Source organism: Tiliqua scincoides, chromosome 4 (assembly GCF_035046505.1).
Source record: "Tiliqua scincoides isolate rTilSci1 chromosome 4, rTilSci1.hap2, whole genome shotgun sequence".
In the NCBI taxonomy this organism is placed as follows: Eukaryota; Metazoa; Chordata; class Lepidosauria; order Squamata; family Scincidae; genus Tiliqua; species Tiliqua scincoides.
The window spans coordinates 168386257-168400014 of record NC_089824.1 but is presented as its reverse complement, the minus strand read 5'-3'; the positions used below and the strand labels follow the sequence as shown (position 1 = coordinate 168400014).

General features: G+C 50.6%; 1 protein-coding gene across 1 annotated transcript in view; it reads left to right on the top strand.

Annotated features, from left to right (window-relative positions):
- Window positions 1–2490: 2490 nt before the first annotated feature.
- CELSR2 (cadherin EGF LAG seven-pass G-type receptor 2) overlaps window positions 2491–13758 on the top strand; it is a 107115-nt gene continuing 95847 nt past the window's right edge. Inside the window, exon 1 of the mRNA XM_066623682.1 lies at window positions 2491–5941. Coding sequence (XP_066479779.1) covers window positions 2491–5941 — 3451 coding nt within the window. The remainder of the gene's footprint in view (window positions 5942–13758) is intronic.

Here is a 13758-nt window from a genome sequence, read left to right as displayed (position 1 = left end):
TTTCAACAGGGGAGCACTAGAACTGCTGCCATAACTCGCCCATAGGATTGGGCTGTAAGTGTATGAAACACAGCAGGCAGTATAAGGTCACAGAAGGCGTGGTGCTGGGAAGCAAGTCTGGGACAATTGTCAACAACGGATTGGAAGCCCTAAGCATGCAGGCTCAAATGGGCACAAGGCAAAGAGAAGCGGAAGCATCTAGTGCAGTGATTTTCAACCTTTTTCATCTCACACTCACAAGGTACTAAAATTGTCAAGGCACACCATCTGTTTTTTGACAATTGACAAGGCACACTGTGCTGTTGGTGGGAAGCTCATATTCCCATTGGCCATACTAACAAATGACACTCCCTCAAACTCTCGCGGCACACATACAGACCATTTGCGGCACACCAGTGTGCCATGGCACAGTGGTTGAAAATGGCTGATCTAGTGGCAAGGGAAAGGGGATCTAGCAATTGGCAATTTCAATATGTGTCCTTTTTTGTCCCATTGGGAAAACAGCTGGCATAAAAAACCAAGAGGACAATCAGTGCTTAATTTCAAAGATCTCTGGGTGACACTCATAAATCTTCCCACTCTTTTATCTGCACAGGAGCCCAGCAGAGTAGGTTAGACTGAGAGCAGGGCTGACAAAAGTGGAGAAGAACGAGTGCAAATTACATTATGTTATATATGTTTTTGTCTTGTGTAAAGATTTTTTAACTGATCCACCCTTGCTGGGTGACCCAATTTAAAAACAAAAAAAGGCAGAGCCCACTCCCATTCTCTGGGCCCTGGCTTCTGGCCCTGGTTAAGAGACAATTAAAACAATGAGTACGAATAACAATAATGCAGCACAATGCCATTGTACAAATCGATGGTAAGGCCACACCTGGAGTATGGGCGTCCAGTTCTGGTTGCCACATCTCAAAAAGGACATAGTGGAAATGGAAAAGGTGCAAAAGAGGGCGACTAAGAAGATTACTTGTCTGGGGCACCTTCCTTATGAGGAAAGGCTACGGCGTTTGGGCCTCTTCAGCCTGGAAAAAAGGCGCCTGAGGGGGACATGATTGAGACATACAAAATTATGCAGGGGAAGGATAGAGAGATGCTCTTTACACTCTCACATAACACCAGAACCAGGGGACATCCACTAAAATTGAATGTTGGGAGGGTTAGGACAGACAAAAGAAAGTATTTCTTTACTCAGTGTGTGGTTGGTCTGTGGAACTCCTTGCCACAGGATGTGGTGGTGGCATCTGGCCTGAATGCCTTTAAAAGGGGATTGGACAAATTTCTGGAGGAAAAATCCATTACGGGTTACAAGCCATGATGCGTATGTGCAACCTCCTGATTTTAGAAATGGGCTATGTCAGAATGCCAGATGCAAGGGAGGGCACCAGGATGAGGTCTCTTGTTATCTGGTGTGCTCCCTGGGGCATTTGGTGGGCCGCTGTGAGATACAGGAAGCTGAACTAGTTGGGCCTATGGCCTGATCCAGTGGGGCTGTTCTTATGTTCTTAATGCCCAGGCCCAAGGTCATCAGTGACTTTGGGCCCAATCCTATCCAGGTTTCTAGGACTGGTGCATTGCATCCTGTGGTGGGGATGCAGTCACACAGGCCTTTTCAAGGTAAGGGAACTTTGTTCCCTTACCTCTCGGCTGCATTACGGCTGCACCGGTGCAGGAAAGTTGGATAGGTTTAGGCCCTTTGTGACTGAATAAGGATTTGAACCCAGGTCTCTAAAGTTAAATTCCAGCAGTGTGGCCATCATACCATATTTCATTGCTGAGGCTTGGATGGGCCAGTCACTTTCTCTCAGCCTCACCTACCTCACAGGGTTGTTGTGAGTACAAAAAGAGGGGAGCAGCTGTGTACAGCGCCCTGAGCTCTTTGGAGGAAGGGCGATATACAACTGTGAAAAATAAATAAACCACTTGAAAACAGCTTCTGAGCCTAGTGGTCCCCGGTCACAGCCCACAAGCCCTTCATGCCAGCATGGGGTAATCCTAGGCGTGTGGAAGCTGGCTGTGGACAATACACTGAGTGAGAACGACTGCTGCACTCTGTACATGTTCAGAGTTGCTCTCCACTGTGTGCTGAGGCTCTGACCCTAGCTGTTGGAGACAGGAGCTGGGGCTGCAGCAGAGTCCTGGCTGGCTGGCTGGCTGGAGGCTGTCCGCCGCCGTGTGGCAGTGTGGAGGGGAGGGCCCCACCGCGCGGCTGCCTGCCTGCCTGTGCTCGCAGCGCGCCTGACGCGGCTCCTTTAAGAGCCGCAGGTCTATGAAAATGAGCCTGGCAGAGCTGCTGCCGCAGCGGAGCCGAGCCGAGCCGGCTGAGAGCTGAGCTGGCTGCGGGAGAGCGCACGCGGCGGCGGACCTGCTGGCGCTGATCGGGGGAGCGGCGGGCGCGCCTGCCCAGACCCCCGCTTGGCATGACGCGCGGCCGCTGCTGACCGACGGACGGACGGACGGAGCCGAGGCCGGACTGCGGGCGGGCGGCGGGAGATGGGCGGCGGCGGCTGCTGCGCCCCCGGCCGGGCTGTGCTCCTGCTGCTGCTGGCCCTGGGGGTCTCCCGGTGCCGCGCCGCGAGTCCCGCGCCGCCCGCGCTCTGCGGTCCCCGGAACGGCCCTGAGCCCCCGCCGAGGCCGCCCCCTGACCCGCCGGGCTGCTCCGCGCCGCCCGCCTTGTGGCTGTGCCCGGCTCCGCGACCCCCCCGCGGCCTCTGGGCGCACCTGCTCGGGCCGCGGTGCGGCGGCGAGGAGAAGATGCTGCTGCTGAGCCGCTTCCTTCCAGCCCCAGAGGCGGGCGGCCGCTTCCGCAGGGGGCGAAGCCGGGACCTGTGCCTGCAGCCGGAGGCTCGCGTTCCCCTGCCGCCGGTGAGCTCGTGGGGAGGCTGCCACCTGCAGTGCAGGGTGCGTGGCCACCGGGGGGCCGCGGGCAGCAGTGGCAGGAGCCTGGCCCTCCACGCCCGGGGCGAACTGATTTTGCCCCCGCGGGCCGTGTGCCTCCGGGCCGGGCACCCGCTGCGCCTGGCGCTCCTCTGTGAGGGCTGCGGGAAGGGCAAGACCCTGGTCTACTGGAACTTGGGCCTGGGCACCCACCACGGGATGGACAAGTTGTGGCACTCGCAGGGCGGCCACCCGGGCCCAGGGAACAGCCGGAAGAAGCGCAACGCCAACGCCAGCCCGCAGTTCCACATGCCCACTTACCAGGTGTTGGTGCCAGAGAACAGGCCGGCGGGCACCTTGGTGGTCTCGCTGCAGGCAATAGACCCTGACGAGGGTGAGTGGGGCCGCTTGGATTACTCCATGGATGCCCTGTTTGATAGCCGTTCCAACAGCTTCTTCGCCATCGACCCCCAGACCGGGGAGGTGACCACAGCCGAGGAGTTGGACCGGGAAACCAAAAGCACACACGTGTTCCGTGTCACAGCAACAGACCATGGCACACCACGCCGCACAGCCCTGGCCACCCTGACCATCACAGTCAGCGACACCAACGACCACGACCCCATCTTTGAGCAGCAGGAGTATAAAGAGAGTATGCGGGAGAACCTGGAGGTTGGCTATGAGGTGTTGACTGTAAGAGCCACTGATGGGGATGCCAGTCCCAACGCCAACATCCTGTACCGTATCTTGAACGGCAACGGGGTCAACAGGATCTTTGAGATTGACCCCAAGTCTGGTGTCATCCGCACCAATGGCCTGGTCGACCGGGAAGCTGTAGAGTCCTACCAGCTGATAGTGGAAGCCAATGACCAGGGCAAGGACCCTGGGCCACGCAGCACCACAGCCACAATCCACATCACTGTGGAGGACGACAACGACAACTCCCCGCAGTTCAGCGAGAAACGCTATGTGGTCCAAGTGCCCGAGAACGTGGCCTCAAACACCCACATCCTCCGGGTGAATGCGACCGACCGGGACAAAGGCAGCAATGCCCTTGTTCATTATAGCATCATGAGTGGTAACACTCGGGGACAGTTTTACATTGATGCTCAGACCGGAAACATTGATGTCGTCAGCCAGCTTGACTATGAGATGAATAAGGAATACACCCTCCGTATTAGGGCCCAAGATGGAGGAAGGCCTCCCCTCTCCAACATCAGTGGGCTGGTGACCATCCAGGTGCTGGATGTGAATGACAATGCCCCCATCTTTGTCAGCACCCCTTTCCAGTCTACGGTGCTGGAGAACGTACCTGTGGGCTACTCGGTTATCCACATTCAAGCCATTGATGCAGATTCTGGGGAAAATGCTCGATTAGAGTATGCGCTGGTTGACACTAGCTCCGATTTTCCCTTCACTATCAACAACAACACAGGCTGGATTGTGGTGGCCTCTGAGTTAGACCGTGAGGCTGTGGACTTTTACAACTTTGGGGTTGAGGCTCGAGACCACGGTAGCCCCCCTATGACCTCATCAGCCAGTGTCAGCATTTCCATTCTGGATGTCAATGACAACAACCCTGAATTCACTCAAAAGGAATACACTGTGCGTCTCAATGAAGATGCTGCTGTGGGGACCAGTGTCCTTACAGTCTCTGCCATTGACCGGGATGTCAACAGTGTCATCACCTACCAGATCACCAATGGGAACACCCGTAACCGCTTCTCCATCACCAGCCAGAGTGGTGGCGGCCTCATCACCTTGGCCCTACCTTTGGATTACAAATTAGAACGGCAGTACCTGCTTACTATCACTGCTTCTGATGGCACTCGGCTGGATACGGCCCAAGTCTTTGTCAATGTAACTGATGCCAATACCCATCGGCCAGTGTTCCAGAGCTCCCATTACACTGTCAATATCAATGAGGACCGGCCAGTGGGCACCACTGTAGTGATCATTAGTGCTACAGACGAGGACACAGGGGAGAATGCGCGTATCACATACTTCATGGAAGACAGCATCCCTCAGTTCAAGATTGATATGGACACTGGTGCTGTCACCACTCAGATGGAACTGGACTATGAGGATCAAGTGTCCTATACATTGGCAATTACAGCCCGGGACAATGGCATCCCACAGAAGTCAGACACCACCTACTTGGAGATCCTTGTCAATGACGTAAATGACAATGCACCTCAGTTCTTAAAAGACAGCTACCAAGGTTCTGTATATGAGGATGTCCCAGCCTTCACTAGTGTTCTGCAGGTGTCTGCCACTGACAGAGATTTTGGACTGAACAAGAGGGTGTTCTATACCTTTCAGGGTGGGGATGATGGGGATGGAGACTTCATCATTGAATCCACCTCGGGCATTGTTAGAACTTTGCGTAGGCTGGACAGGGAGAATGTTCCACTGTATGAGCTAAGGGCATATGCAGTTGATAAGGGCATGCCGGCCCTGAGGACCCCTGTTGATATCCTTATCACTGTTCTGGATGTCAATGATAATCCCCCAGTCTTTGAACAGGATGAGTTTGACATCTTTATAGAGGAGAACAGCCCCATTGGTTTAGTGGTGGCTCGGATCACTGCCAGTGATCCAGACGAAGGCACTAATGCTCAGATTATGTATCAGATAGTGGAAGGTAACATTCCTGAGGTCTTTCAGCTCGACATCTTCTCAGGAGAATTGACAGCTTTGATGGACTTGGATTATGAGGCCAAATCTGAATATGTCATTGTGGTCCAGGCCACTTCAGCTCCGCTGGTGAGCAGGGCTACTGTGCATGTCCGTTTGCTGGATAAGAACGACAACATCCCTGTCCTGAAGAATTTTGAGATCATCTTTAATAACTACATCACCAACAAGTCCAGCAGTTTCCCCACTGGTGTGATTGGCAGGATCCCAGCCTATGACCCTGATGTGTCCGACACTCTTACTTATCATTTTGAGCAAGGCAATGAACTGAAGTTGGTGCTCCTCAACCACAGCACTGGAGAGCTGTGTCTCAGCAGAGCCTTGGATAACAATAGGCCCTTGGAGGCAATCATGAGAGTTTCTGTGTCAGGTAAGATGGTGACAAGGATATCGCTGTGGATTTGGATCCAGACCATTGTGTTTAAGGTAGAACTGGAACCATCTCAATGGCTGTGTCTCCCACTGTAGTAGAAGTGGTGCTCAAGTTTCTTATCCCAAATCCAGACATTGTGACCAAGGTTTTAAAGAAAGGGATTCTCATCGTACTGCAAAACTTTTTACTGATAAGCCAATTTCTCAATGATTTGTTTTGAATACTGTACAAATGGGAACCGACTGGCATTAGCAAGAGTTTTTTTAGCTGGTACTCCCTCATGTTTTGGTTTTTGAGTACAGTGCTTGTCACGTAGACCTCTGTGGCAGTGCATGAATTGCAGTCTGGTCTTGTGAGCATTGCTTCAGTTGGCTGCTCCAGCCTTTGCTTTAGTACAGTCACTGAGGTTACAGGGTCTCTGTTTTTTTCACCCTTTCTCCACAGGCTCCCAATTTTCCGGATCAAGATTCTTCTCCCTCCCCCCTTCTCTGATTTTTGAATAGAATCAACCACTTGAGGCTAATTCCATATAAAATTGTCTCTCCTTGCCTGTGAGTTGAATGCATGATTTGTCAGCACCATAGCAGCCATCAGTGTCCAGGGCAGTGTGGATGAGGTGGGAGGAGTGTGAGGTGGGTGTATTCAGTGATGATTCATTGGTTAGACAGATCCAGCCACCTTCTGGGTTCTGAGACTATATGTGGCAGTGCCTGGGAGGTGAGGAAGAATCGGGCTCTGTGTAATCACAGAGATGTGTTTGAAAGCAGGCGCCAAGATGTGCTCTGAGGCAGCCCTTGGTACCACTGTGACATTGTTGCAGGACAGGCTCTCATTAAAAACAGTCTGAAAAAAAGTTAGGGGTTGACAGTGGAAGTTCAGGATGTAATAAGTTTGTTAGCCTTTAGGGTACCACAAGATTCTGTGTAATTTTTGATCCAGCATACCAACACAGCTGCTCTCTGCAAAGTATAGGTAGAGTTTGTGCTGGAGGTTGGTATAATGTTGGGAAAAACCTGTCTGTGAAGTTCAGTATTGATCTAGGATAAAGCACAGTCCTTGTAATTAGCCATATTGTTCTCTCTTCCAACTACTCTCCCTCTTTATTAGGTTACCCCATTCCAGTACCTTTCAATTACGCTATATTAAATGACTGTCTCGGTACAGAGCTTTGCAGGACATGCAGGGAGGCAAGTGTCAGCAGAGATAGTTGCCTGTGGGACACTACTAATTTCCTAAAGGGGAAAAAAAAACCATACCAGTGCTCACAGGAGTACTTGGGTGGGGGTTGCAGCAGCTTGCTAAAGGGCCAGTGATAAGATCTCAGAACTGTAGATATTTGTGTACTCGGATGGCGACATTTTCACTTACGGTGGGAATATGAAGAACTGCTAAGAGTTCACTTGTAAGCAGAATAGCTTTGATTCACTGAAGCCTTTCAGAATTTTGGAACTTCTGCTCAGAATTGACTCAGGGCCCTATTCTGTTGTAGCTCAGCGCCCGTGCTGTGTGTCATAAACATGCCATAAAGCACATTTACAGCACCCTCCATATAGGGAGCGCCGATGCCAGCCCAGTGCTGGAGCAAGGAGCAAGTATGCATGCCACATGGAGCAAGGGAAGAGCTCCAAGTGGTGATAAGGTCTCTTGGGGCGGAGGGGGAGGCATTCTAGCATGGGAGAGGGTGGCGTGGAACTGGGGCAGGAGGAGGGTGGGACCAGTGGAACCCTGCTCCACCATATCATATCCTCCAAGTCAGGCTGCAAAGCCCAACCCGGAGGCTCTAAGGTCTGCACCAACAAAATAGCACTGGTGCAGACTTGAGAAGCACTTGGGGCTTTCTCCAAGAGAAGGGGACAAAAGTCCCCTTCCCCTGAGGAGATCTCCGAAGGCGCTGCAGGATGCCGCAGTAGCTGCTTTGGCACTGCTGCACCTGGTGGCATCGCTGGGGATAGGATTGGGCAATCAGTCATCCAAAGAGCTGAGCCTTGGTTATATATAGTCTCATCCGCAAGGCAGCTAAGCTGAAGAGGTTGAGTGGGGCAGTCTTGGAGGAAGCTCACTGAACTGGGTGGGATCTACTGCTCAGTAAATATCCTTCGGCTTGCTCTGTGCAACATCTTTACTATAAGGGCAGCTTTAAAAAAAGTGTTTTTGCTCTTTCAGAGTATGTGGTATCTAGGTACGTGATATGCACTACTCATGTCCACATGCAAATTTCTGGTCATTTCTCATGAATCCCTTAAAAAGAATACTCTAAATTCCCTCTTAAAAATCTGTGCCTCAGTGGGGAATATCATGAATTCTGGAGAGACCGAGATGGTCAACACATTGCTGAAGCCCACTGAAGTCATGGAAGATAACATATAAGGCGTGTATACTAGATGATCCACCTTGTCAAGACTTTCCCCTCCATCCCCAAATAAATAAGCCATGGGTGAGAAACATGTGGTGAGAGTGCGGTTGCAGGAAGGGGAAAACAGTTTTGGCAGCCTGCAGGACTTACTCGCTCTGCTCCTGAATGGTTCTTCTTAATCTCATGGGAAATCAGACTGTTGATGACTCGCAGCCCAGTTCTATCCTCCCCCCCCGCCCCCACTGGTGCAGCCGCACCAAAAGGGCATGTGCTGTATCCAGTGGGGGTCGGGGGTGGGGAGGCACAGAGCTGGAGGCTTTAGATGGGAAAGAGGATTTAAATATCCTTTCCCCTCTGTAAGCCTCCTGTCCTCCAATGGGTCTCCAAAGGCTGGTGCAAGTCTGAGGAGAGAAAGAGGGAGGGAAGGCGGCTGCTGGAGGGGATAGGATCTGGTGGACACTGTTGCCATTGGATCTAATCTCTCCTGCAGACTCCCTACCTCGTCCCCCTCTCTGGCTTACCTCTGGCTCTCCCCCTCTGTCTTACCTGTTCCAGTGAGCAGCTCTGGCCTTTCCACTGGTGCTCTGGCAACATGTTGCTTGGCAAGCTGCCAGTGTGCTTTACAGCTGCTTTTCAGCAGCCAGCAGCTCAGCCCAGTCACTGCCCATTATGCAAAGCCTCCTACTCTGCCCTGGACCAAATTCAGGTTCAGGTTTCCCTGCAATAGGTCAGTAGGCTGAGAGGATGCATCCTGCTTTCCATCAAAGGCAGAGGCCCCGAGCTCGCTTCTGTAGAAGGAATTGGAAGGTTTGGAGAGGACAGGCTGTGTCTACCAAATTCGTTGCTATACTCCCTGCTTCCTCTCAACGCAGACTCTCAGCCTCTAGAAGAGGTAGTTTCCTCTAGTCTAGATGGGTGCTTACGATCTCTGCACTTCATGTAAGGCATAGCTTAACTGAAACCTTCTAGAGCAATGAATGCAGCAACTTTTATTGACCCTAGAGCAGTAGTTATCAACTGGTGGGTCACAACCCACCAGCCTGAGAACCCCTCCCCTTTTACCTTTAAGGGGTGGGGGCGGGGGAAAGCAGTCACAGTCCCTAGGATCGTTCCACTATGGGGAAAGGGGTGGCTGTTTTTTTAACTTTTACTTACTTGCTGCCAGGGTCCAGGGGATGCGAGGAGCCCTGCGGAACCCTCTGCATGGCTCCCCGCGGCTTGTAGAATGTTAGAAAAATGATCACAACCTACTTCCAGTTTAGCGAATGCAACTAGGAAGTGGTTGCAATTGTTTTCCTAACATTTTTACAGGCTGTTAGGAGCCCTGCAGAGGGCTCCGACAGGGCTCCCTGCACCCACAGACCCTTGCAGCAAGTAAGTTAAAGTTAAAAAACAGCCCCCCTTCCCCAGCAGTGGTGCAATCATGGGGATTGCATCGCTGCCAGCCATCCCGCCCCCCCAAAGACTTAGCCTGCTTCTCGAACTCCCCAAGAGTTTGTGAACCAGTGCCCTAGAGCAGGGGTGCCCAAACCCCGGCCCTGGGGCCACTTGCGGCCCTCAAGGCCTCTCAATGCAGCCCTCAGGGAGCCCACAGTCTCCAATGAGACTCTGGCCCTCTGGAGATTTGTTGGAGCCCACACTGGCCCGACACAACTGCTCGCAGCGTGAGTGCGACTGTTTGACCTCTCACGTGAGCTGTGGGATGAGGGCTTCCTCCACTGCTTGTTGTTTCACGTCTGTGATGCAGTAGTGGCAGCAAAGGAAAGGCCAGCCTTGCTTTGTGCAAGGCCTTTTATAGGCCTTGAGCTATTGCAAGACCTTCATTCATTATTATAAGTTCTTCTTTAATATATTCATTTATGTAAACTTATGTAAATTTATTCAAATTTTAAATGTAAATTAATTCTTTCCCCCCCCCCCGCTCCCGACACAGAGTCAGAGAGATGATGTGGCCCTCCTGCCAAAAACATTAGACACCCCTCCCCTAGAGTAATTCTTACAAGTGTTGGGGAACTGGACTGGGACAGGAAGTTTCTTAAGATGTCCTCTTGGAGTTTTCTTGGAAGTCCCTATTTGGCACCTATAATTCCTTTCCTCGTTCAGAGACATAACGAGTTATTACTTGTCCCCTTCTCTCGTGGATCCTTGTAGTAGCACCTGTTCTGCAAGGTTTCTGCTAGGAATTAAGGAGTTGAGTTTATGGTCCAAATTTTGCTTATAATGCAGTAGGCATCTGCCTTTAGGGAGGGCTAATGACATAGCACATGCAACTTGAACTGAAACTTGCCAATTGCCTACGGCAGTCTTGACTATGCAGGTTCAGCAAGGTTGTAGGACTGTAGGTATACATGGTAGGGGTCAGAATGAGTGGCACATTTTAATCTGTGCATTTTCCTTCTCTTTCTGTTCCCTGAATAGTCTATGGTTTAAGTTGTGTATATCCTTCTTCATGCACGGTGTAGGCACTGTAATTTCTGCTCAAGCGGACACAAAATGACTGTAGAATTGTTGTTGTTTTGAAGGAGCTCTTTTGTCAAGTGTACCGATGATAGTGTCTTGCTCCATGAAGATTGAGAATGACTGTCCTTGGGATGGAGTTGGTGAGGCTGCAGTCCTGGGGAAAAGTATTGTCTGTGGTGCTGACTCTTGTGGGAAGCTTTCACATTCCAAGTTGAAACTTGCTGAGCTGAAAGTTGCAGAACACAGTTGATGTTTTTAGTCAATCCCTTCCCAAAGGGTAGGTGTGTGTCGCCCCCTCCCTGCTCCAAAGTGTAGCAATTAAGCATTCCAGATGATCGCCAACTCTGCAGAGGAGCTGAGGGGAAACGATTGGGGATGTATGTAAGTAGTGGGGAGGAGGACTCTTCCCAGGGGCACCACTGTACAGTAGCCCTTATTAATGCAGCCCTCTGTAGCATGGGAGATGACGGCAAGCCTGCCTCTCTGCCAGAGACCAATTTGGAGATGCTTCTGAGCAGCTGTCCCTGAGTTGCTGCAATTAAACTCTCAGCATGGTGGCTGCAGATTGCACCTGCTCTGTGGGGATAGGAATCCAGGGACTGGGGAATACTGCACAGTGGATAGATGGAGTGTTGATAATACCCACAGCCCCTGGCTGTCATCGGAGCTGGGCTGAATGGTATTCCTGGCTCCGATACATGGGGAACCCAAGCCCCTAGCGTTATTGGAAATTGCTGCAGCTGGCACTCCACAGCTAGTTCCTGAGGGCTGAAGGATGGATTTTTTTCTGCTTCTCCTTAGCATGGCCGGTAGACCAGGAAAACGAATAGCCAACTGTATTTCTGGCCTGTGTGTGGGCAAAGCCTGCATCAGATGACTCCTTCTGGAATGAATCCCAAGCAGTTGCATGCCTACCATAGACTTCCCTGGGGCAAATGCCCCAGACACTGGCCACTAGGACCCTGCAGAAGCCTCTACAAGGCTCACGATGGGGACAGAAACTGTGCTTCCAGGTTGCTGGAAGCACAGTTTATAGGGCCGGGGAACCTCACAGAGATTTCTTCGGTGTGGGCTGCGGTCGCACAAGGCTCTATGAGCCTCTGGTGAGTAGGGGGGCGGATATCTGCACGGAGGGGGGCACCATAGCCTGTGGGGGGGCACCATTGTGGAGTGTTGAGTTTGCCCTGGGTGTGGGGCTGCGGAGCTCCGTGGCTAATCCCAAGAAGGCTCCGTTGTAGCTTGGAGTACCAGGCCCTGTGTGGCTGGAGGCCAAGTGGCACAATGCATACAAACATGTGTAACGTGTTTTGTCACCGTGTTTTGTGTAAGAAAAACTGATTCCAGGGAAGGTGATTGGGAGTGGGGTAGTGGCAGACAGGAAGTAAATAGTCATTTCCCTGCTCACCATTACTCCAGTTCAAATTTATATGGCCTGTGGCTAAACAATACATTGCACCAACTAATCCCCCCACCCATGGCTAACCCCCATAAGAAAAAAACTTCTGGGGGGATTTTGAGTAGGGAAACAGCAGGATGGAAAAGAGTTAAGTGTTTTCTTGGCCATGTTATCACTAATGAATGCCCACCCCTGAACCTATGAAGCAGCTTGTACTGAGTCAGACCATTGGCCCATAGAACTTAATACTACCTGCATTGACTGACATCATCTCTCCATATCTTCTCCAGCTTTTCCCAGAGATTGAACCTAGGACCTTCTACATGGGCAGCATGTGCCCCAGAAGCAGCTTTTCCTGTGCAAAAGTGGCCTATCTGGCCCCTTTCACATGGATTTGTGTATAATCTGTAGTTCGGCCCTTTGAGCTTCTGCAGATGTTCTTGTCATTCATTTATGTGGTGAAACTTAACATGCTGAAAGGAATAAATACCAATGACTGCTCTCAGGTCAGCCACGGGTAGACCAGTTTCGTCAACAAGTCCTTGTCTCATGCAAGGGCTTGTGCCCTGGTGTTGTGCTTTTTGTTACAGGAATTGGAAGGCACTTCAAGAGCATTGCTGACATCACAAGTAAGCCTAGGTAAAAAAAAAAAAGTTTGGTCCAGTCTTTTTCTTGAAGCGAAGCTGGCTCCTTATCTTCCACCAGGTTTCTCTTGAACTCACATCATAAGATGCAATTCTATATCTCTAAGAAGGTGCGTGCCCTCTTAGTTGCCTGAGGTGAAGTCTCAGGACTGTAAACAAGACAATTAAAATTAGTGTCCCTTCTTACATTGCATGAAATGTTTTATATTTTTTTATTTATATATTTTTTCCTTAAGCAACCCATATTTGTGCATATTAACTTAAGCAACCCATAAGTGTGCTTTCTAAAGGTACAGTTGTGGAGGAACTGGATTTGGCTGTGATTCCCTGATAAGCATACATCCGAAGGCAGATTTGCAGTGTGTATAAATAACCCCTGGGTGTGTGGAGTCCAGTAAGGAACTTTAGTTCTGTCTGAACCTTCTGTCTGTAATATAGGTGAACCTCCATTACATCTTGAGTTGGGTTAAAAAAAGATGCTAACCTTCCTGCATCTTCCAGTACACAGAGCCATTGTTGTGATTCCCATGGTTCCCTTTCTGCTGGACAGACGGCTTCTAGGTGAATAACTAGTATATGTTTTTCCTAGTTATCTCCATTTAATGCTTCTCCATTTAATTTTTTTATTTTCTTTGTACAAACCTTGCATGTGTCATTGACCTTGTTTTGGTTATGATGAGTAGGAGAAGAAAAATATTCCACCATCTTAGGTAAGCAGGCCTGTAGGATTCTTCCAGCTTTGATACGAGGTTGAAATATTTGTTTTTCAGGAAGAGTTTTAAATATTTATCTATGCGCTTAGCTTTCAGTGGGAGCTAACATTCAGTCAGTAGATGCTGGAATTTTGGGCAGTGTTGCTGCCTGTCCTACTTGGTGCCAGCTGGTAGCTTTCTCTCATTTTGCCTCACCATCCCTAGACGGCTTTTCTTATTCTTTGCTGCATTATCCCCCAGATGGTTCT